The sequence below is a fragment of the Urocampus carinirostris genome, chromosome 4 (assembly GCF_059441175.1).
Source record: "Urocampus carinirostris isolate Australia breed hairy pipefish chromosome 4, RoL_Ucar_1.0, whole genome shotgun sequence".
In the NCBI taxonomy this organism is placed as follows: domain Eukaryota; kingdom Metazoa; phylum Chordata; class Actinopteri; order Syngnathiformes; family Syngnathidae; genus Urocampus; species Urocampus carinirostris.
Genome location: NC_142352.1, coordinates 41,338,120 through 41,359,291, shown reverse-complemented (window position 1 = coordinate 41,359,291; position 21,172 = coordinate 41,338,120). Strand labels below are relative to the sequence as shown.

Genomic DNA, 21,172 nt, shown 5'->3' with positions numbered 1-21,172 from the left:
AACCAGATACTAACTTGCAGCCCTACATAGGCAATTTTCTGTCTTGGACCTGGACCGAATAATTGACCCATCGTTGCCCACATTCATGCTTCTGCATTGTGCTTCCGAGCCACCCAGAGCAGGTCCTTAACACATTTCTTTGAGTTCTTTTGACTTTCCTTTGTACCCCGAATTAATCGATTAATTTATTTTCAATGTAACAAGGTGCTAAAATACTTGCTGTTCTGTGCTTTAGTTTTTTCTGGGTGGACCCATTGACTCGTGCTTTTTCACTGGCGGCGTACACCCGTCTATCACAGTCCAGCACACGGTCACGCCCAGCCAACACACACACAAACAGAGCCTCAGCGAACATCCCCAGTGATAGCATTTGCTGTGTGTTGTCTGCTGCTGAACACAATGCACAATGAAAATCTGCGAAGTGTTAAAACCACTAAAAGTAAACTGCGATCTAGCGAAGGACTTTAGTATTTGTACTTGGAGAGAGCTTTTCTTTTCTTCTATATACAGTATCTGGAATGAAGTACTATTATAAATTTCATACTCTATTTTGTCAAAAATTAGGTATATTTCAAACTTCAATTTAAAGCTTCTTAAAATATATTATTTTGATTAAATATTCCCACATTTTCGATAAACTCATTTTTCAATACCTTTTTAATGGTGCTGATGATTGTTGTGCTTGATTGACTATTGCATTCAAGATCTCAGGAACTGTACTCTCGTGGTTTAGGTCTTACCTGTCAGACCGGATGCAATGTGTTAATTATGGCAATCTGACCTCTAAACAATCTAATGTCCCCTGTGGTGTTCCTCAAGGCTCTGTACTTGGCCCCCTTTTTTTAATATTTATATTATCCCGCTTGTTGACATTATCCGCAAGTATAATATTAGTTTCCATTGCTATGCAGATGACACTCAACTGTATGTGCCACTGGAAACAACTGGACATTTAAGTTGTAGAAATCTGGAGGCTTGCCTTACTGAGATTCAAAGATGGATGTCACTTAATTTTTTACGCCTTAACCCAGAAAAAAACTGAAATGTTGATTATTGGTCCAGCTCACTGTCGTCAGTTGTTTTCAAACACTACCCTGAACCTAGACAAATGTAATATCACCCATAGTGGCTCGGTCAAAAATCTAGGCGTTTATATTTGATCCTAATCTGTCGTTTCAGTCACACCTGAAAAATATTACTAGAATAGCTTTCTATCACCTCTGTAATATTGCGAAGATTCGTTCGATGCTGTCCCAATCAGATGCAGAGGTTTTAACTCATGCGTTTATTACCTCTCTGCTTGATCACTGTAATGTATTGCTTTCTGGTCTCCCGATGTCTAGCATTAAGTTTGCAGCTGGTTCAGAATGCGACAGCTAGACTTTTGACTAAGACCAAAAAGTTTGAGCATATTACTCCTGTGTTGGCCAAGTTGCACTGGCTCCCAGTCCACTTAAGATGTGACTTTAAGGTTCTCTTATTAACATATAAATGTTTGCATGGGCTTGCACCCTCTTATCTTTCTGATTTGATTTCCCCCTATGTTCCTGCACGGAGTCTGCGCTCGGAAAATGCCGGTTTACTTGTGACTCCAAAAGCCAAAAAGTCTGCAGGCTCGAGAGCGTTCTCCATCCGGGCCCCGGTGTTATGGAATGCCCTGCCTCCGGAGATAAGATCTGCAACCTCAACGGAAGTTTTTAAATCGAGGCTGAAGACACACTTCTATTCCAAAGCTTATGATTGCCCACCTCATATTCTGTATTGTCCTGTCTTTTATCGATTGCCTGCCTGGCTGATACGAGGGAGTAGGACTATTTGAGATGAGTCAGCGGACCAGCGTCTGACCTGAAGCATGACAACCCCTGCATTTACCAGCTGGCAGAGATGGGAAGCTGCGTCGTGGCCGTCATAGACTTTCTGGACTAGTTTACAGGCTGGGGCGTCGCTGCTGTCCTGCACTTTCCGGACATCTTCAACATCTTACCTAGGGTTTACTATTCTGTGTACAGTAATGCTAATTGTGATTCACCCTGGTCAATCCTGGGAGGGGGATTACCACATGTGAGGTCCTTTCTCAAGGTTTCTCAATTTTTCCTCACACTGAAGTTTTTTAGTTGTTCCTTGCCCGCATGCTGGTTTAAGATCAGGTAATTGTGCTATTTTGCAATTGTAATCCTGTGCAGTCCTTTGAGACATTTTTGTGATTAAGGGCTATATAAATAAATGTGACTTGACTTGAAGATTAGTTTTATTATGTGAGTTTGCAGTGCTTTGTTGGTTGTCTAAAGCATACTAATGTCCCACCCTACCTCATCAAGCTGGTCTTTACTTGGCCATTGTTTTCTCTCAGCATTGTGCTTGTTATCTTAATCGAAACTTCCAGGCAAACAAGCTGAACAGTTGCTTGCGGGTGAAGGAGCTTTCTATTTACCTACCGCACTTAAAGCATAATGCATAAATCATTACATTCAACGAAATTTTGTTCTGTTCTCTTCATCTTGAAAACCTTTTTAGTAGTGTAAACTGATCTAAAATAAATTTGATGTATTGTGTTTTGTTCATCCGCTAGTGTAATACAGTATATGATGTCATGAGATGGCGCTGAATCTCTATTGTGGTACCATACCTAAGCTATATTACTTTGAGTGTAGTTGAGTGCAAAGAATCGGACATGTTCTAATGAATTATACTGTAATACTAACTTGTGTTGGTTTGTATTACATATAGTTGGTTTTGAAATGTTACATCAACATCATATGAAGTTTACAAAGTTTTCTCAAACTAAACTTATAATTTATAAAATGGCATGATTTAGTGTCTAAAATGGGAGAAATACGTATAGATTTCCTCAAACTTTTCCATGTTCGATGTCGGATTGGAAAAAGCGAAGTGGAATGGATGTTTGGTGAATGTGAGTGTGTTCTTGACTCTAGCCACCTCCCACTAGGGGGATATAGTTTCTGTATATAGATGTTTTCTACAGTGAAGACCTTAGTGATTTTCATTGTGCATATGTAATCTAGTTCAAAATTGTTGGCTGCTTTTGTGAATGAATATCATACTATATCATAATTAATATTATGTTATGCAAACTTTGAGTCATAGGTCGTAATGGTTTGAAAACAAATTCCTCGGATGTGGGGCTGTAGGGAAAAAAATGGCCTTCATATTCAATTTTTTTCTATATGCTGATAGAAAGTCTTAAAACTGATACCTCGGCAATACTTTAAGGAAATGGAGAACATAAGCGAATTCATTTTTTTTCTCGTTTGCATTTACCTGCACAGGTTGTGTTTGATTGTCTATTTGTTTATACATTGTATTCGTGTCTTTTTTTTAAGCACTAAATTTCATAATTTGAATTGAAAAAAAAATGCAATAAGTGTTTTATTGCATGATTTGCTGACACCCATGGACATATTAAAAACTATAGGTCATTGTTTGATTAGAAGCATGTCATTTTTTCCCTTATGTTTCTCTCAGCATCGTGAATTAAATCTGTTGGCGGGCTTGATCTGGACTGTAAATTTTGGCATATAAAATATAATCTGTAAGTGCCCCGCCCCCTCCCTTTGTATTCTACGTTTGGCTTTAAAAGTAGTTTATGATCCACTTCATTTAACCTAATTTCATCAAGTTGCAGACATCAGCTGAATGTGAATTAATGAGAAAGCCATCGGGTCAATTGAAAAATACTGTGATAAACAACTTGACATTTGATATTCTGTATTCTGTTAATCATGTCATTTTGTATGCAAATGTATTTTATTTTGCTATAAACAAATTTTTATTCTCTTAAAAAAAATGGATACTCGCACAGGCAGGTCTTTCTCTTTTCATAAATATCTTTTTAGTAGTGTTTATGGCTTCAGTAGTCGTGGCACACGGCAGTCTCAGCTGTTATGCGACTATCAAAGTAATGTCACCAAAATATGTTGAAGCAGATTGATGTTGTCCAGACAAGCAGATTAACATTGCCTGCTTCCTGTTGTGATTGTCACAATTTATGCCCTTTTGCATTTGTTCCTGTGTCTGATGGTTTCACAGATGCCGAACCGCCGACTTGATGCGTTTCACAATTCGTCAAAGTAAGTGACAACTCTTTCCAGAAATGAAGGAAGATGCCGCTTAAGCTACATAGAGCTGCGTATTATACTTCAAACAAATGGGAGCAATACTTGGCCATGACTGTCGTTCATGCGCATTATGAGGCGCCTTTCTTCTGTTAGTAGTAGCCATATAGCTGTGTGTGGTTAAGATGACATAAACCCATAAAGTGACAGGTGATGGCTACTTTGTTCTCACAGCGGCCGGCTAGGTAACATGAAGCGCCAGAAGTATTTCTTTTTAAGGTGTGCAAGCTTAGGCGCGAGCTTTGTTTTCCACAATGATGTAATGTCTGTCATTAAATTAGCCAGTGATTTGCGACCTACTCTGAGACAACATGTACTGCTAAAGCACGATCTATAGTCCGATTCCTCCATCCATCCTGCCCCCATTAACCTTCCTGAGTCTTTACAGCAGATGTGCCTGCTTCATGCACTCCATCCTAACTTACAGCCCTACCTGAGCAACGTTTGTCAATATTCAAACAAAACGAGCAGATGAAAAATGAGAAGCAAGCGATTGCAGACAGTGGGATTTTACGATCCTTATAGACATTTTTAACTTAATTAAAAAAAAAAGCCAATCCGAAAATGAACCTGCGGATAAATGTTCTGAGAGGCTATAACTACACAAAGTAAAGGTCAACTTTGCAGAGACTCCAAAGGGATCTGAACTTCAAGTAATTGATCTTTCAGATTGACAAGGTTCATTTCTTTCTCTTATATTGTAATCGAAAGTAGTGATTGAGGGTGGTCAGAAGCATTTAAAAACTACAGAGGTACAACTAGCAATAGACTGAGTTGCTGCATCATATTTTTTGCGACAGTCTGTGTTCTTCTCCAACTTCTTTTACCGTTGGCAAATAATAACAGGATGCTATAAGAAATAATACAACGGTAGGAAAGAGTCAACAGTTTGAGTTTCACCTCAGGCATGATTTCGGACAGTGAGGAGTCCCTTAGTGCAGTCATACAGAATTGGGGGATTACTTATAAACGTGTTCTTTTATTGATGCCTCGATATTCCAAAATTCAAAGTAGACCACTAAACATTCGTAGTTCTATTTTATATATAAATCAGAAAATGATTTTTCATCCAAATATGTTTTGCGCTTCTTATGGGCTACTAAATTTCTTTAATGGGGGGGACACCACTTGAAAAGGCTGGGAGCGACAGCATGCATAAATCCATGTTAGGCATGTTGTAAGCTCTCCTTGGGGTCCTAAATAGGGAGTGTGCTTGGCTATTTGGTGCAGTTACAATGATTTTCTAACATGATGATGTTATGAAAAAGGACGAAAATGAGTGTCTAACAATATCAGTGCCTTACACAAGTGGTCGGCAACTTTTTTTGTACTACGGATCATTTTGTCAATTGTCAATATTTTCTAAAATAAAATAATGACAATATTAACGACAATTATACCATTCATAATAATAACATTATTCATAATAAAGTGCGTAAGTCCACAGTGTAATCATGTGGAACATTTAGATGTCCTTGGAAAATCAAACCAAAATTACATTCCTTCATTTTGTGAACACCTAATTCTAAATAGAGTCACAGGGGGTGCTGGGTCTATCCCACCAATGTTTTTGGAATGCAAGAGGAAGCTAGAGTGCCCAAGGGCACAGGGAAACCATGCAAACTCCACACAAGGAACCCGGTAGCTTAAACCCAGGCCCTGCCCTCATGTAGGTTTTAGATCAGGGGATGGTGTCATAATAGTCTGTGGTTTGCAATAATCTGTGGTCTGTGTAGCCCTTTGAGACTTTTTGTGATTAAGGGCTATACAAATAAACACGACTTGACTTGACTTGAGGCAGCAACCCACTCTGGTCACTATTGTTAAGATCCGTTTAATACAAAACCTCATGACGGTCCATGTGACAAGTCATTTAAAATACTCACTTACCAAATGAACCAATCCCTGAACAAGTTTGTTGGTGTTATGTGGTCTCTTTATCGTGTTTTTGAATTAGGGATCGATGCATCTTCCAACTCTGTTGCCAAAGGCAAGTTGGTTTACATTCTAACATGGATCATTGGCTTTGAGCACAAATGTTTGTTTGATTTATACTTAACCACATCGTCGTCAGGCGGGAATCTTTGTTTCCAACCTGACAGTTGCACCGTCGAACAGGCAACTGCGCCCACCCGTGCGAACTACACTGATTTTAGTTCAAACATACCACCTCAAAGCTCCGGTTCAAGTACAGACTGAAATATAACAGTGCCAATAAAACAATTGGTAAAAAAATACAACCAGTTCAGGGTGTCTCCTGCCCACTGCCTGAAGATAGCTGGGATGGGCTCCAGCACCCCTGTGACCCTACTGAGGATAAGCAGTGCAGATAATGTGTAGATAAGTAAAAAATAATTCACGTCATTTCTCTTTCTGTGCGGCCAGGTACCAAACTACCCACAGCTCACTACCGGTGGTTCCCGACGACTGCCTTACGCTTTACATTGAGTAAGCACATGCGACCACACGCACAAACAAAAACCCCCAATGACAGATGAGCCTTCCTGTATAATAGAGTGAGCTTTTGTAGTGGTGCACTGGAGCACATTGAGGCCGTTACAGCATCTGGCCTGTGAAACATTGGTTTCGCTCATCACTTCTTCCACAGCTGGGTCCTTATTACCTGGGGCTGGCAATGAGCAGCGTGTTTATGTGTGTATGTAAGTGAGAAGAACACATGGACAACAATAACTTTATGTATTCAGACTTAAAAAAATGAGAAGTGCTGACATTTTGGAAAGAAGTGTCAATAAGTGAGAAGAAAAGCAGATCATATATAATATATATAAATATCTCATCTCATCTCATTAGCCGTACCGCTTATCCTCATTAGGGTCGCGGGGGGTGGGGGCTGGAGCCCATCCCAGCCATCTCCAGGCGTGGGCAGGGGACACCCTGAACTGGTTGCCAGCAGGGCAACCGGGACAGACAACTCCTTCGCTCATTCACACCTAGGGACAATTTAGACCGGCCAATTCACCTCAAATGCATGTTTTTGGAACATGGGAGGAAACCGGAGTGCCCGGAGGAAACCCACGCAAGCACAGGGAGAACATACAAACTCCGCACAGGAAGTCTGGGGCTGGATTTGAACCCATGACAGGTTCCCATGACATGAACTGTGCCGCACAAGCGCTAACCACTGCGCCGCCGTGCTGCCCTATATATATATATATATATATATATATATATATATATATTATTTGAATATGTAGTAATAGAGAGCGACGAGAGAGCGACGAGCTGCAACCAAAAAATGTAAACAGGTTACTGTTCCTGAACAAAAACGTGTAAATCTGTTGTCACCATGGTAACAGGTTCAAAAGGACTTGTTTGATACATTGATTTTTTTTCAACTCTTTTTGGTTCTGTAACAGTCGTTGTGGTGGAATTATTTCATTTTTCATACTGTTAAAGGTTATTAGATGTTCTTGTTTACACTACAGTATTTGCACATTCTGACTTTATTTTCAGAATGTTGTGCAATGGAAGGTATATTTGACATGATAAAATTATATTTGTATTTTACGTTGCTAGTTTTGCATTTGACTCTTAGCTTTTGTTCTGAATCAGTTGTAAAAGAAATACTTCTATTGTTTGTATTGTTAATGTTTAGATTATAATTATTGAATTTTTAAAAAATGAAACGTTTTTAGGGGATAAAATCCATGCACTGTTTATTGTAAATTTAGACTAGCTCAAAGGGGAAGTTTCAATTAATCAATGATCATGAAATTTCCAAGAAAAAAGTATCAGTATCGGATTGGCATCGATTGATACTACCCTGTTTTTATTTGGACTGAATCAATACTAAAATTCCCAGTATCGCCGTTGCTTGTCCCTTATTTCCTTAAGAATTATTTTTGACTTTCTTTGGTTTTGACTGAATTTTCAAAAGATAGGAATTTTTCTTTGAGAACATTCCATTGTATTGAGTGTCTCCTTAGAACGACAGCAGTTTACCTTGTATAGCAGGGATGGGACACTGCTGATGTTTATTTTAGGCGCCGTGTCTCATGGGTAAAATATTTTCAAGACCTCCTCAATTCTCCTGGCATGCTATCCATTTTAGAAAGGCCCCTGTGTGTGGATGAGCTCTTGGCTGAACTTTCTAATGGCTGTGGAGGTTGTGAGGTTATCCTGGTTGACACACTTGTGCAGTTTTGAATAGTAGCTCATCATATTCTTTATTTTTAGAAGTCAAAACAAAGTTTTGGTATCACTGTAAATTGTTCACCTCTTTAAAATCAAATACATTGGCTATTTTTATCTATTAAACATTGCCTCTTTGTGTTTGATGTTAAAGGTGTTAGGAACTGTTGCATTTGATTTAAACCCGCGTCAAACTCATTTCGGCATGGTGGCCACAGGATAGAAATAAAAATGTCACTGGGGCCAGTCCAGTAGATTGAGGAGAAAAAAAGAGCGTGAGGAAGACAAAATGAAAGAAAAAGAAAAAGAAAGAGAGAAAACAAAAGGAGAGAAATAAAGACAGAGAGAAAAAAAGAGTAAAGAAGGAGAAAGACAAAGAAAGGACAGAGAAAAAGATAGGAAGAGAATGTTTAGAAAGATAAATAAAGGTAGAGAGTAAGAGAGATAGAGGAAAGAAAATCCAGAGATAAAATGAGAGATGGAGAAAAAAGGATACACAAAGACAGAGAGAGAGAAAGTGAGAGAAAAACATAAATATAGACAAAGAGAAAAGAAAGCTGGAAAGAGAGGAGAGGGAGAAATAGAAGAAATAGACTTAGAAAGAAAAAAAGAAAGAGGAAAAAAATACATCTACAGTTGCTTTAGGTGTTGTGCCTGGATTTGGCGACATCAAGTGGACATATCTAAAACTACACCTCATTGTTCTCTTCTGCTTCTCTCGCGAGCTGAATTTAATCAATGGACCTGGCCTGCGTGTCGCATGTTTGTCACCCCTGACCTTAAATATATTACAAATCTGATGTGTTTTGCACAAATATTATCGGGTTGATCCGGGCTATATCATGGCTAATACATCAGGTGTGTTCCAGTTTTGTCTGCAAGTTGTGCTTGTGGGTGTTGTGTGACTAACCCCATTAATGCATGTCGGTGTACTGCTGAATAACTACACGGAAGAATGGGCAATTTTGAGGTATAAGGTTGGTCTGAAATGGGGTGACAAAAAAGGTAGCAGCCTGGTAGGATTAACTTCTCAAAATGACATGTTTGGGATATAATACGTATAGCGTGTCCCTCCTGCATTATTTACACTGGATAAGCTGATATGGTGAGGCAACCCGGTGGAGGGGCAGAACATTGAGCCGACGGGGGGTGCCAAACTATCATGGTTTATTTGAGAGTAAGGTCTCGCAAACATATGCAGAGCCCCAGTGGAGTATACGCACAGAATGTCAATAAAATTAACTCGTTAGTCTTGGAGAAAACAAGTCATTACATCTGTTAATAGCGGTGTTGGGCATGTCACTTGAAAAAAAGTAATTAATTATAGTTACTCACGACTTCTTCCAAAAAGTAACTGAAAGACTATTTAATAAAAGTAACTAGTTACCAGGGAAAGTTATTTGCGTTACTTTAAAAGAAGTTAAATGTCAAAAATGAATGTCATGATTACCGATGTGAATAACCTGTGCCCGCTCATTTGGCGCCAAAAGCTGCGGGTTCTGATTGGCTCCTTGTGCCTAGTTAAACCCAGTCCTGTCAATCCCCTGTTGTTAGTTCGTCAACGAACCTCTGCCCCACAAGACGTGGGTTTTGACTCGATCCTGTTTCCTGTTGGTATTTCCTGTCCGGTATTGTTCCAGTTTATTTATGTCCTGTTTAATATCGGTTTCCAGTTTCGTTCCTGTCTATTTTTGTCTTGCTTATTATTCTCTCCAGTTTTTGTCCCCGTCTAGTTTGTCCTGTCTAATTTCGATATCCTGTTTCATTATCAATCCTCTCTGTCCCGTCCTGTCCGGTATCGACCCCATCCCTCCCAAATCTACTCGGATAATTGGTATCAATCTCGTCGGCCTCTGGCTTCCTATCATTTCACACCAGTCTGCTGCCTTACGTGCACGACTCCCCATTTTCTGTAAAATAAAAGGCTTGTGTGAGAAACTTCACACGTTTGGGTCCTGATCCTGTACTCGTTCGTGACAAAAGAATTAGACATTTTCAGAGCAAATACAAATCACCGCGATGACTTATTGGACCAAAGTTTACTTGAAGAGATGGGAATTTCGACTGTTTTTAGAGAAACATTTTTTGGGGGCTTGGCTTATCGGATGGGGCAATAAACAGCAAGATGGCGGACAAACATGTCAGTTGCCTTAAGGTTAGCCTAATGTTAAGTAAAATGAATCTAATTTTTTAGACCGACGAGTATTTGAAAAAAAGTCAGGTTTGTCCTATATCTTGCTTTTATTCACTTCCATATTGTTTCTTTTAGTATTTTTTTTTTACCATTGGTTAGTTGGATCTCTTAACCACTAAGGTCGTAGGGGCACCCTTTTCTGTGGTGTGTCTTGGGCAAGTACAGCCTGGTGGCACCCATCCCTCACCAGGCCAACATATGTTTCCACCTGGTCTCGAACCTGGGACCCTTTGTGAGTTAGTGCTAATCACTGCACTACGGAAACACTAATATGGTTGGTTAGTTGGTTGGATCCCTTAACCACTAAGGTTGTAGGGGCGCCATTTCCTGTGGCGTGTCTTGGGCAAGTACAGAATGGTGGCACCCATCCCTCTCCAGGCCAACATATGTTTCCACGTGATATCGAAGGCACTAAACATTGTCCCCTTAAACAAGCTTGGAAGGTCTGCAATTTTAGGGTTTTAGAAAATTCTAATCATAATTTTATCTTGCCTTTAGTTTGTTTAGTCTACTTGATAAGAACTAACATTAGAATCAAACATAATTATTCTCACTTGGGTCGACTGTGGGCCTACTCTGGTCACACTGTCACAAGACAAAGTAATCACAGTAAACTTGTTGAAGACAATGATTTTCAATAGAGGTAACAAAGTAATTAACAGTGATATTGATTTTTTTTTAATTTGACACAGAGTCTGGGAAAGCTCCTGCTGCAATTTTCATACTGTGTCCTACTTTGCAAATTCAACTTTATTTTTTCCCTATTCCTAAAGCCTGCAGCGCCAAATATTTTTTTTCATGAAAGTGATAAATTGTTTCATTGTCTTTTCAGAGCTTTTGGGCTTCATAACATCTAAAGTGTTCAGAGAAGCATTATCTTAAAATTGAAAGACATAAACTACAATTACCCAATCTGAAACCGATACATCCGTTTTTGTTTAGAATTTACTTTATATAATACTGATACTTGAATTCAGTAGCAGGCCGTGCAGTTTACACCCAGACGCTGAACTCTAGTCTGAATTAGCGATGTGTCATTCGCGAACAAACTGGCTCTATGGAAGTGAAAATTTCCTATTTTGGCTCTATGGAAGAGAAAATAAAAACAAACATGACTTGACTTGATTATTTTATTTGTGAGAACTCGGGTGGAGTAGAGGTTATTTGGGCCGACCCCGGACTGTATCAACAAACACTAAGGACAATGATGGACGGATAATAAAACAAAATAAAAAAGTCAGTGAAAGAGAAGCTCGGCCCAACTAAAACGTAATGATGAATGAACATTCTAGACCTGACTGACCCGAAATTCCGATTGGGTTGGGTCAGGCTTAAGATTTACCCTGAGGCTGAAAGTGGTAGACAAACACTTTTTTTGGCTTGCAATAAGGCTTGCTCAATTAAATCAACACAACAATATATTTTCCGTCTGCAGCTCCGCTGTTGGCACAATCGCTTTGGTGTTATCACTGCTCCCTAACCAATCATAGTTTGTGAAACCCATGATGTTTCCCAACGCCCGCTAGCAGGCGGTGAGACGCCAACTTTGAATCTGATTGGCTAAACCAACAGCTTTGTCGAAGATGTTGGGATACACTGTCTTCAGGATGTTTTGTAAAGGCCTCTGGTTAGATCTCTGAGCCTAGCATGGACTAATGGCTGAAATGTGAGTGGCTTAATTATTAAATACGAAAGAACACATCTGGAAGCAGTGAAACCAGGGAGAAGCAATGTAAAGAAGCCAACAGATGATTTGGAATTATTTAATAAGTAGTGATGGACAAATATAATTAACATCACATTATTCTGATAGCAGGCAGCACGGCGGTGCAATGGTTAGCATGTGTGCGGCACAATTCTGAGGTCATGAGATCGAACCTCCTGTGTGGAGTTTGCATGTTCTCCCCGTGCTTGCGTGGGTTTCTTACAGGCACTCCGGTTTACTCCCACTTTCCAAAAACATGCATGTCAGGTTAATTGGCAGGCTCAAATTTACCCTATGTGTGAATGAGCGAGCGCATTGTCTGTCCTGCGACTGACTGGCAACCAGTTCAGGGAGTCCCCTGCCCACTGCCCGAAGACGGCTGGGATGGGCTCCAGCACCCATGCGACCCTACTGAGGATAAGCGGTGCAGATAATATATGGATGGATGGATTATTCTGATATCTTCAAGACAGAATCGAAGGCCTTGCAGGCCCTGACGGCATACCTCTGCTTAAATTACAAAAAAGGTTTTAACCGATAGGGGTTCTTGTATGAAAGCATTAGTTTTACTTGCACACACAACTTTCCCCAACAGGCTCATATTTCGTCCCTTCGTTCCACCAACCTTGCTGACTTCTCACTGTATTCAAAAACCAATAGTAGCAACTAAACAGTTATTGTAAGCGTTCACATCAGCAGATAGATCAGAACATAATATGGAGAAGTGCACCTTTGGCTGAAATCAATGGAATGGCACAATACTCAGCTGCTATGAAACATTAAGATATAATGCCGCATTGATTGCAATGCAGGTGGGGTGCACCCGTTGAGTCGTAAACAAAGATCTATACGCATGCAGGTGTCGGAGCGCTCTGTGTATTGCCGTCTGTGTATCGTGTGTGCTTGACACTCACCCATAAGTGGTGTTGCTGGCCCGTTTATTTGCTGCCCTGGAGCGACTTGACTTGAGGTCTCCACTCATGCTCGTGTCTGCAAGCATGAGCAACCCATTAACTTCATTTTACTGCATTAAGAGAGACATTAGAGGACGGTGCGGCCACATAGTTCTACAGCGAAGGATACGATGCAACAAAATATGTACTCTGTGCTTGAACCCACGTTTTTACCAAAGCAGGAATCGTAAAAGAATTGACTTAATCAGACCAACATGTCACAATCAAAAGCCTTGTTTCAATAAATGTATCGCTCATTACGTTATGGGCGTTAGAACCTAAAATCATTATTCTTATTTTGTACTTTTTGCATCATTTCGCAGCATCGGAATTCAGTGTGATTCTGAAAATGTAACAAAATATACTGCTTTCAACATTTGGCCGTATGTTGGATGGATTGGATACAAACAATACAATAAAATGTTGTAAAGTCGTTCTTTTTCATGAATAATTGGAAATTGAAAAAACAAATAGTGACACACTGTTGTGTTAAAAATATTAAAAACATAGTGTATATACAAGAGTAAATAAAAACAATTCAACCTAATTGTATTTATTAGAGGGCGTTTTGTAATGTTGGACCGAGCAGTTAACACCTAGGCCTTCAGATCCAGTCTGAATTGGTGGTGTGTGGTTTGCGAACTCTTGGAAGTAAAATTTCCTGTTTTATTTGTGATGACTCCGGTGGAGTGGAAATGATTTGGGCCAAAGAGAAGCTCAGCCGGAACTAAAAATAATGATTGATATTTTAGGCCTGACTGGCCAAAAATTCAGATGGGGTTGTTCTTAGGCTCGAGCTTAAGATATAACCCAGGGGTCGAGAGTGGTGGAAAAAACCTTCTTCCTTTAGCAAACGTCTTGTTCGCTTCGAAGCTGTTGATGTTTCGCCTTTAAATCAACAAAGTATACACCAGCAAACACTTTGGTGGACTACCGGCCCATAGCCAGTTATAGTTTGTGAAACCGGGGATGTTTCTCAAGGCCCTCCAGCTGGCAGTCAGACACCAAATCGGAATCTGATAGGCTAAACTAACAGCTTTCTCGAAGACAGATTTCACGATACACGGCCTTCAGAATTTTTATGAAGGCTTCTGGTTAGATTTCTGAGTCTAGCAACAATGTTAGGGCCAATTCCTGTAGGGGCCACATAACTTTTCACTTCTCTAAAGAGGTGCCGGGGTAAGATTGTAACAGAAAAAGTGTGACAATTGCAGGAGGGCCTAAATGTGAAATGTTTTTATTTCCAGAAAGCCACAATACAAAAAAAAGTTTCTAGATTCATCGCAGAAAAATTCAGATGGGGTTGAGCTTAGGCTCGAGCTTAAGATATTACAGAGTGTTCGAGAGTGGCGGAAAAAACCTTCTTCTTGCAAAATTGTTGTTTGCTTCGAAGGGGTCGACGTTTCGCCAATAAATCAATATAATATACACCAGCAATTACTTTGGTGGACAACCGCCCCTCAGCCAGTCATTGTTTGTGAAACAGGTGATGTTTCTCAAGGCCTTCTAGATGGCGGTCAGACACCAGATCAGAATATGATTGGCCAAACCAGGAGTGTCCAAACTACGGCCCGCAGCAAATTTTGAAAATATAGTTGAATATGGCCCGCACATGGCGCTTGAGCTCAACTCTGTTGCACTTCTCAGTTTTAACACTAGATGGAGCCACAGTAACGGAAAAGGTGCTTCTCCACCCAGTAATAATAATAATAATAATAATTTCCTTTGTATTGTCATTCTTTGTAACAATGTACACAGAACGAAATGTCGATACACCTGACCCATTGTAGCGAGTCGATGCAGCCGCAGCCAACAGAGGGCGCCGCCATTATACCAATTAGGTATGTCTCGGCCGAGGCGCGAACCAGCGACCTCCCAGTCTCAAAGCGGGCACACTACCATCTAGGCTACTGAGCTAGTGCAGATAAACATAAATTTTGCTACTAAAAATAGGTTAACAACGAAATTAGAGTAGATGACCGGCTATCAAACAGAAAAATAAATAAAAAAATCCATCCATCCATCCATCCATTATCTGCACCGCTTATCTTCAGTAAGGTCAGGGGGGGGGGCGAGCCCATCCCAGCTGTATTTGGGCAGTGGGCAGGGGACACCCTCAACTGCTTGCCAGTCAGTTGCAGGTCACACAGGGACAGACAGGTCACCCGCTCATTCACACCTAAGGACAATTTGGACCGGCCAATTGACCTGACCTGCATGTTTTTGGAATGTGGGAGGAAGCCGAAGTGCCCGGAGGAAACCAACGCAACCCACGGGGAGAACATGCAAACTCCACACAGGAAGGTTCGATCACATGACCTCAGAACTGTACTGCACACGTGCTAACCACCGCCCCTCCATGCTGCCCGAAATTAAACATATTTAACAAAATAAATATTACCACTCCTCAAACCTAGAACAAGTCCAGTAGCTTTTATTTCCTCTGTCTAACAGCATAGGAGCTACACTCAGGTATTGCTGAGGTTTGTATTTGAGACTGTATCGCTATATACAAAAAATGTAATAATTTTTTTTCTCCTCCTGGCCCTTTCAAAAAATGCTTAAGCCAATGCGGCCCGCGACTCAAAAAGTTTGCCCACCCCTGGGCTGAACTAACAGCTTTCTCGAATACGGATTTCACAATATACGCCCTTAAGAATTTTTTGTGAAGGCTTCTGGTTAGATTTCTGAGCCTAGCAACAATTAATGGCCAAAATATGATAGGTTAAATGCTAAAATATGAAAGAACACATCTGGAAGCAGCCAAACCTGGGAGAAGCAACAAAATTAATCTGACAGACAATTTGAAAGTATTTAGTATTGATGGAAAAAATAAAATCAACATCACCCGATTCAGATATTAGGCCAGCAGAGAAGGCCTAAAACGCCCTCGCGGCCCACCACTGCCATTTTGTTGTCTTAGATTTAAAAACAAGAAAATGTATTTTTGATTTCTCTTAAAATATGAAATAAACCAAGGTTCAAAAAGCACTTTAAAGAAATTGAAATTAAATGTTTTTGAGATAAAGTGTTTGAGGAGTATGTTAGGACTGACCAAATGAAATGAAATTGTGAGAGACAGAACTGGAGTAGTAGTAGAACTGAGCAAGCGTGTGGATAAGAAAGTACTCGGTTGGTTTGGACACATGGAGAGGATGGATGAGGAGTGAATGTTGAGGAGGTTATACAGAGCAGAAGTAAATGGAAGGAGACCAAAGAGAAAGGCCGCAATTGACGTGGATGGATGGTGTTATGAGTGCACTGAAAGAAAGAGGTCTAAATATAATGGAAGCTAGAGCTCTTGTTGGTGATAGGAATGAGTGGAGAGATGTTGTGAAAGGATAGTGGGATGTTTGGACGTGTTCTAAGGGATCGGCAGGGCACCCGTATGATGCGGCAGCTGTAAACCAGTGAAAGCTGTCGGGCCATGCTGTTGAACAGAAGAGTCTGTTGTGTCACCCTGACCCAAGTGAGATGGCCGCTTTCTTGTGTCCTGTTTCATCTGGAGGGACAAAAGCATGACCGATTTGGGTGCCGAGGTGCTTAACTTGTTTGGGTGTTTGGGCATTTGGGTTGGCCATGGTCCAAAAATGTTTGTGTGTGTTTTTTGCTACTTTTTCCCTTTTATATTTTCTTTGTTTTTGTGTATATGTTTGTTTTGCTTTCGGTCACCCCTCTCAAGGGAAATGACTAGGGTAGATAGATAGATTTAAGGACATTTTGTTGTGTCGATACCAGGGGTCTCCAACTTTTTTGAGGCCAAGAGCAACTTCAAGACTAACACAAAGGGCACCTTGATAACGGACTTCCGAATATAAGAATCTTAATATAAGTTATTTATTAGTTTAATTTTCTATCTTTCTGATATAATACGTGAGCACTGATTTTTAATGATTAAAAATTATTCATCTGTTTCCTACCTTTCCGAATAATTCTGAACTTTAACATTGAAAATTTTATTTCTTCTTTACCTTTCCAATTGTTTCAATTACGAATGTTTCTAGATTCATCACAGAATAAAAAAATCTGAAAATCAAAACTAACACTATTTATCGAAAACATAAAAACAAATTACACGCTCTGGGTTTCTGTTGTGGTATTAAAGTCTCAATAGGTTTTAAGTATAGCTTAGTTGTCAGAGCACTGGACCACAAATGGTATATACAGTGGCTTGCGAAACTATTTGGCCCCCTTGAACTTTGTGACCTTTTGCTACATTTCAGACCTCAGACATAAAGATATAAAACTGTAATTTCTTGTGAAGAATCAACAATAATTGGGACACAATCATGAAGTGGAACACACTTTATTGGATATTTTAAACTTTTTTAACAACAAACAAAAAATTGGGTGTGCAAAATTATTCAGCTCCTTTACTTAGTGCAGCTAACTGTCCAGAGGTTCAGTGAGGATCTCTAAATGATTCAATGTTGATCTAAATGACTAACGATGTTAAATGGAATCCACCTTTGTGTAATCAAGTCTCTGTATGAATGCACCTGCACTGTGACAGTCTCACAGGTCTGTTTAAAACGCAGAGAGCATCATAAAGAACAAGGAACACACCAGGCAGGACCGAGATACTGTTGTGGAGAAGTTTAAAGCTGGATTTGGATACAAAAAGATTTCCCAAGCTTTAAGCATCCCAAGGAGCACTGTGCAAGCAAAAATATTGAAATGGAAGGAGTATCAGACCACTGCAAATCGACCAAGATCGGACCGTCGCCCTAAACTTTCAGCTCATACAGAGAGAAAACTGATCAGAGATGCAGCCAAGAAGCTCATGATCACTCTGGATGAACTGCAGAGGTCTACAGCTAAGGTGGGAGAATCGGTCCATAGGACAACAATCAGTCGTATACTGCACAAATCTGACCTTTATGGAAGAGTGGCAAGAAGGAAGCCAATTCTTAAAGATATCCATAAAAAGTGTCACGAAGCAGAGCGGGAAACAGGAAACAAGGACTCGTTCGCGTAGACGTACTCACACAATTTATTGGGGAAAGCAAAGTTGTCCAAAAAACAAACGGACCCGACCAAAAATAAAGCAGGGTCAAGCGCTGGCAAAATTACAGACTAGGCATTTCTCAGAATTAAACAGAACTTGCAGGAATCTCACAGAAGGTTACACCAAAGTTTAACAAGTATAACAAACGCTCCAGCAAAGCACAGTTCAAAGGAGCGCGTTTAAGTACTGTCAAGAAGCAATCAGTCAATGCGACTCAGCCGGTGTCCAAGGGCGGGGCAACTGGGTGTCGCGGCAACTGCGCAAGAATCCGGCACCACCCGGCTGGAACCAGCTGGGCGCCATGTCAACCGCACCAGACATGACAAAAAAGTGTCGTTTAAAGTTTGCCACAAGCCACCTGGGAGAGACACCAATCGTGTGGAAAAAGGTGCTCTGGTCAGATGGGACCAAAATCGAACTTTTTGGCAACAATGCAAGACGTTATGTTTGGCGTACAAGCAGCACAGCTCATCACCCTCAACACACCATGCCCACAGTCAAACATGGTGGTGGCAGCATCATGGTTTGGGCCTGCTTTTCTTCAGCAGGGACAGGGAAGATGGTGAAAATTGATGGGAAGATGAATGGAGCCAAATACAGGACCATTCTGGAAGAAAACTTGACCTGAGACTGGGACAGAGATTTGTCTTCCAACAAGACAATGGTCTAAAACATAAAGCAAAAGCTACAATGGAATGGTTAACCAAAAACATATCAAGGTGTTAGTAGAGCCAAGTCAAAGTCCAGACCTCAATCCAATTGAGAATCTGTGGAAAGATCTGAAAACTGCTGTTCACAAACGCTTTCCATCCAACCTCACTGAGCTCGAGCTGTTTTGCAAGAGGGAATGGACAAAATATCAGTTTTTCGATGTGCAAAACTGATAGAGACATACTCCAAGCGACTTGCAGCTGTAGTTGCAGCAAAAGGTGGGGCTACAAAGTATCAACTCAAAGGGGCTGAAGAATTTTGCACACTCACTTGTTAGTTTTTTATATGTTAAAAAAGTTTAAAATATCCAATAATGTGTCTTCCACTTCATGATTGTATCTCACTTATTGTGGGTTTTCACAAGAAATTACAGTTTTATATCTTGATGTTTAAAGTCTCAAATGTGGCAAAAGGTCACAAACTTCAAGAGGGCCAAATAGTTTCGCAAGCCACTGTAATTAGATTTGATCTCATCAGCACACTAGTTTAAGTCATGGTACCAGAGATGAGGTTTGTTGTTTGTTTCACATGTTACAATGACAATAAATTACATGTGTTTTTTTCTATTGCAAGCATTGTTAGTGACGCATATATTGTCATTGTCATAATGAGATAAAACCATATGCCTTTTAATATGTCATCTATATCACTGGTAGTCCAGTGGTCAAAGTTAGGCACTCTCACCACAAACTCTCACCCAGACCTTTGAGGGTTTTTTTAGGTAAAAAAATGGTGTCAAAATGCTTTCTGGCTGGAGTTGGGGATCTCTGTTGGTAGAGCACATTTAAAATACAAATAAAACTTAGTAGTCCTACAACCGGTTAAATATTTACTGCACCAACCTCAAACAAGTACAGTACATAGCAAAGAGGCTAATGCTTACTGAACATGGGGGATGTGTCCCATCAATAACGCAGGTATAGTTTTTATTCTAATGACTTGAATAACAATTCCGTTAGCCATCATTTAACATGCTAATGAGAAAAGCAGCCATTAAATCTGTCCGGGGTTGTCCTTCACATTCACCTCCTGTCACTTACCGTTGATTAGGCCTGCTATTGCGAGCCAGCTGTTCACCTCCGTCTTTTCCTCCTGCTTTTCATTGACTCTCATTCATTCTCGTTCTGCCTTTCAGTTACAAATATCAAAACTATAGACGATGCATTAGGCCAAATAAGAAAGAGACATTTTCAGTGCTTAACATGCCCTAACTAAGTCGTTTTTGTCGCGGTACTCTCTGCCGCTTAAAGCTTTGTTTCGATTTCCCAAACGAGTTTCGAAGTGGAGATGAGGAGACGGGAGGAAGACATGGACAGATGGGCGAGGAATGGAGTGTGACTGGGCCAACTGCACATACACTCTCACAGCGAAGCACTCAAATGGCCGCAAGCTACAATTAATTAGGTGTGGTTTGCAAACGCGTGTAAAAAAACACATGTCTGTGCCTTTGCCCAGCACAGCAGAGCCACTTTTGCTACATTACGGGGCTTAATAGAGGTGACCTGCAGTGCGACTTCACTGTTTCTCCTGTGGTGCATCAGCCGAGCTGACATCCAAGCCCAAGGTGCATGAAGACGAGCATTTCATAAATCTACAAATGTAGCACCATTGCTTCTTTTAAAACGCCCACTTGCTTACCAAGGTCGTTTAAATAAACAATAAATCGGCATGCTGCGATAGTGGTACGCCCCAGCATGTGGCCTTACTTGCTCGGGTGTCTTGTTAAGTCCGATGCAAAACAGAAAGAGGGTTTGAACAAGGCACAGTTTTAGTTTAGGGCTGCAACTAACGATTCTTTTCATAATCAATGATCAATAATCAATATTTCTTAAAGACATTTTTTATTTCCTCCTCTGTGCAAATATTGAAGTTTTGGACAGATAAGAAAATAGTGCAAAAAATCAACGGAATATTGTAAAGCAGTCAAAAGATTCCAAGTGTTTGTCAATTAACTTGACAATAAACAAAAATGCATACAAATGTAGGCTATACACCCGCAAGTATGTATGATACTCTTTTCCTACCACCATATCCAAGGACCATATTATAATTTGACTTATCATACCAAACAAAAAAGAAAGAGCTTTACATCTCATTTTTACCTGCAAAAAAACCCTTCAAAATACTGTCCACAAATTTGTTTTTGGGGGTTAAATTTTCCAAATGTAAAAATGACATATGATATGCCTAAGAACCGGTTTTTGTGCCTTCTGCCGGACCACAAAGGTACTCCAAATCTCAGCGTCACAACGAATTGTGTGCACTTGTATTTTCATTGGTTTACCGTACTCAGTAGGTCACACATCACATGATACA

The 21,172-nt window shown here is 40.3% G+C and overlaps 1 protein-coding gene and 1 long non-coding RNA gene across 4 annotated transcripts in view; one reads left to right on the top strand and one right to left on the bottom strand.

The window, feature by feature from the left end:
* Window positions 1-21,172, top strand: part of LOC148367596 (uncharacterized) — a 51,867-nt gene that overhangs the window by 217 nt on the left and 30,478 nt on the right. For both annotated transcript variants that reach the window (XR_015850349.1, XR_015850350.1), the window contains exon 2: window positions 4,048-4,088. This is a non-coding gene — a long non-coding RNA (uncharacterized LOC148367596). The remainder of the gene's footprint in view (window positions 1-4,047; window positions 4,089-21,172) is intronic.
* LOC148367597 (heterogeneous nuclear ribonucleoprotein C) overlaps window positions 1-21,172 on the bottom strand; it is a 67,201-nt gene that overhangs the window by 34,787 nt on the left and 11,242 nt on the right. For both annotated transcript variants that reach the window (XM_088334596.1, XM_088334597.1), the window contains one exon: window positions 13,099-13,174. In XM_088334596.1, coding sequence (XP_088190722.1) covers window positions 13,099-13,174 — 76 coding nt within the window. The remainder of the gene's footprint in view (window positions 1-13,098; window positions 13,175-21,172) is intronic.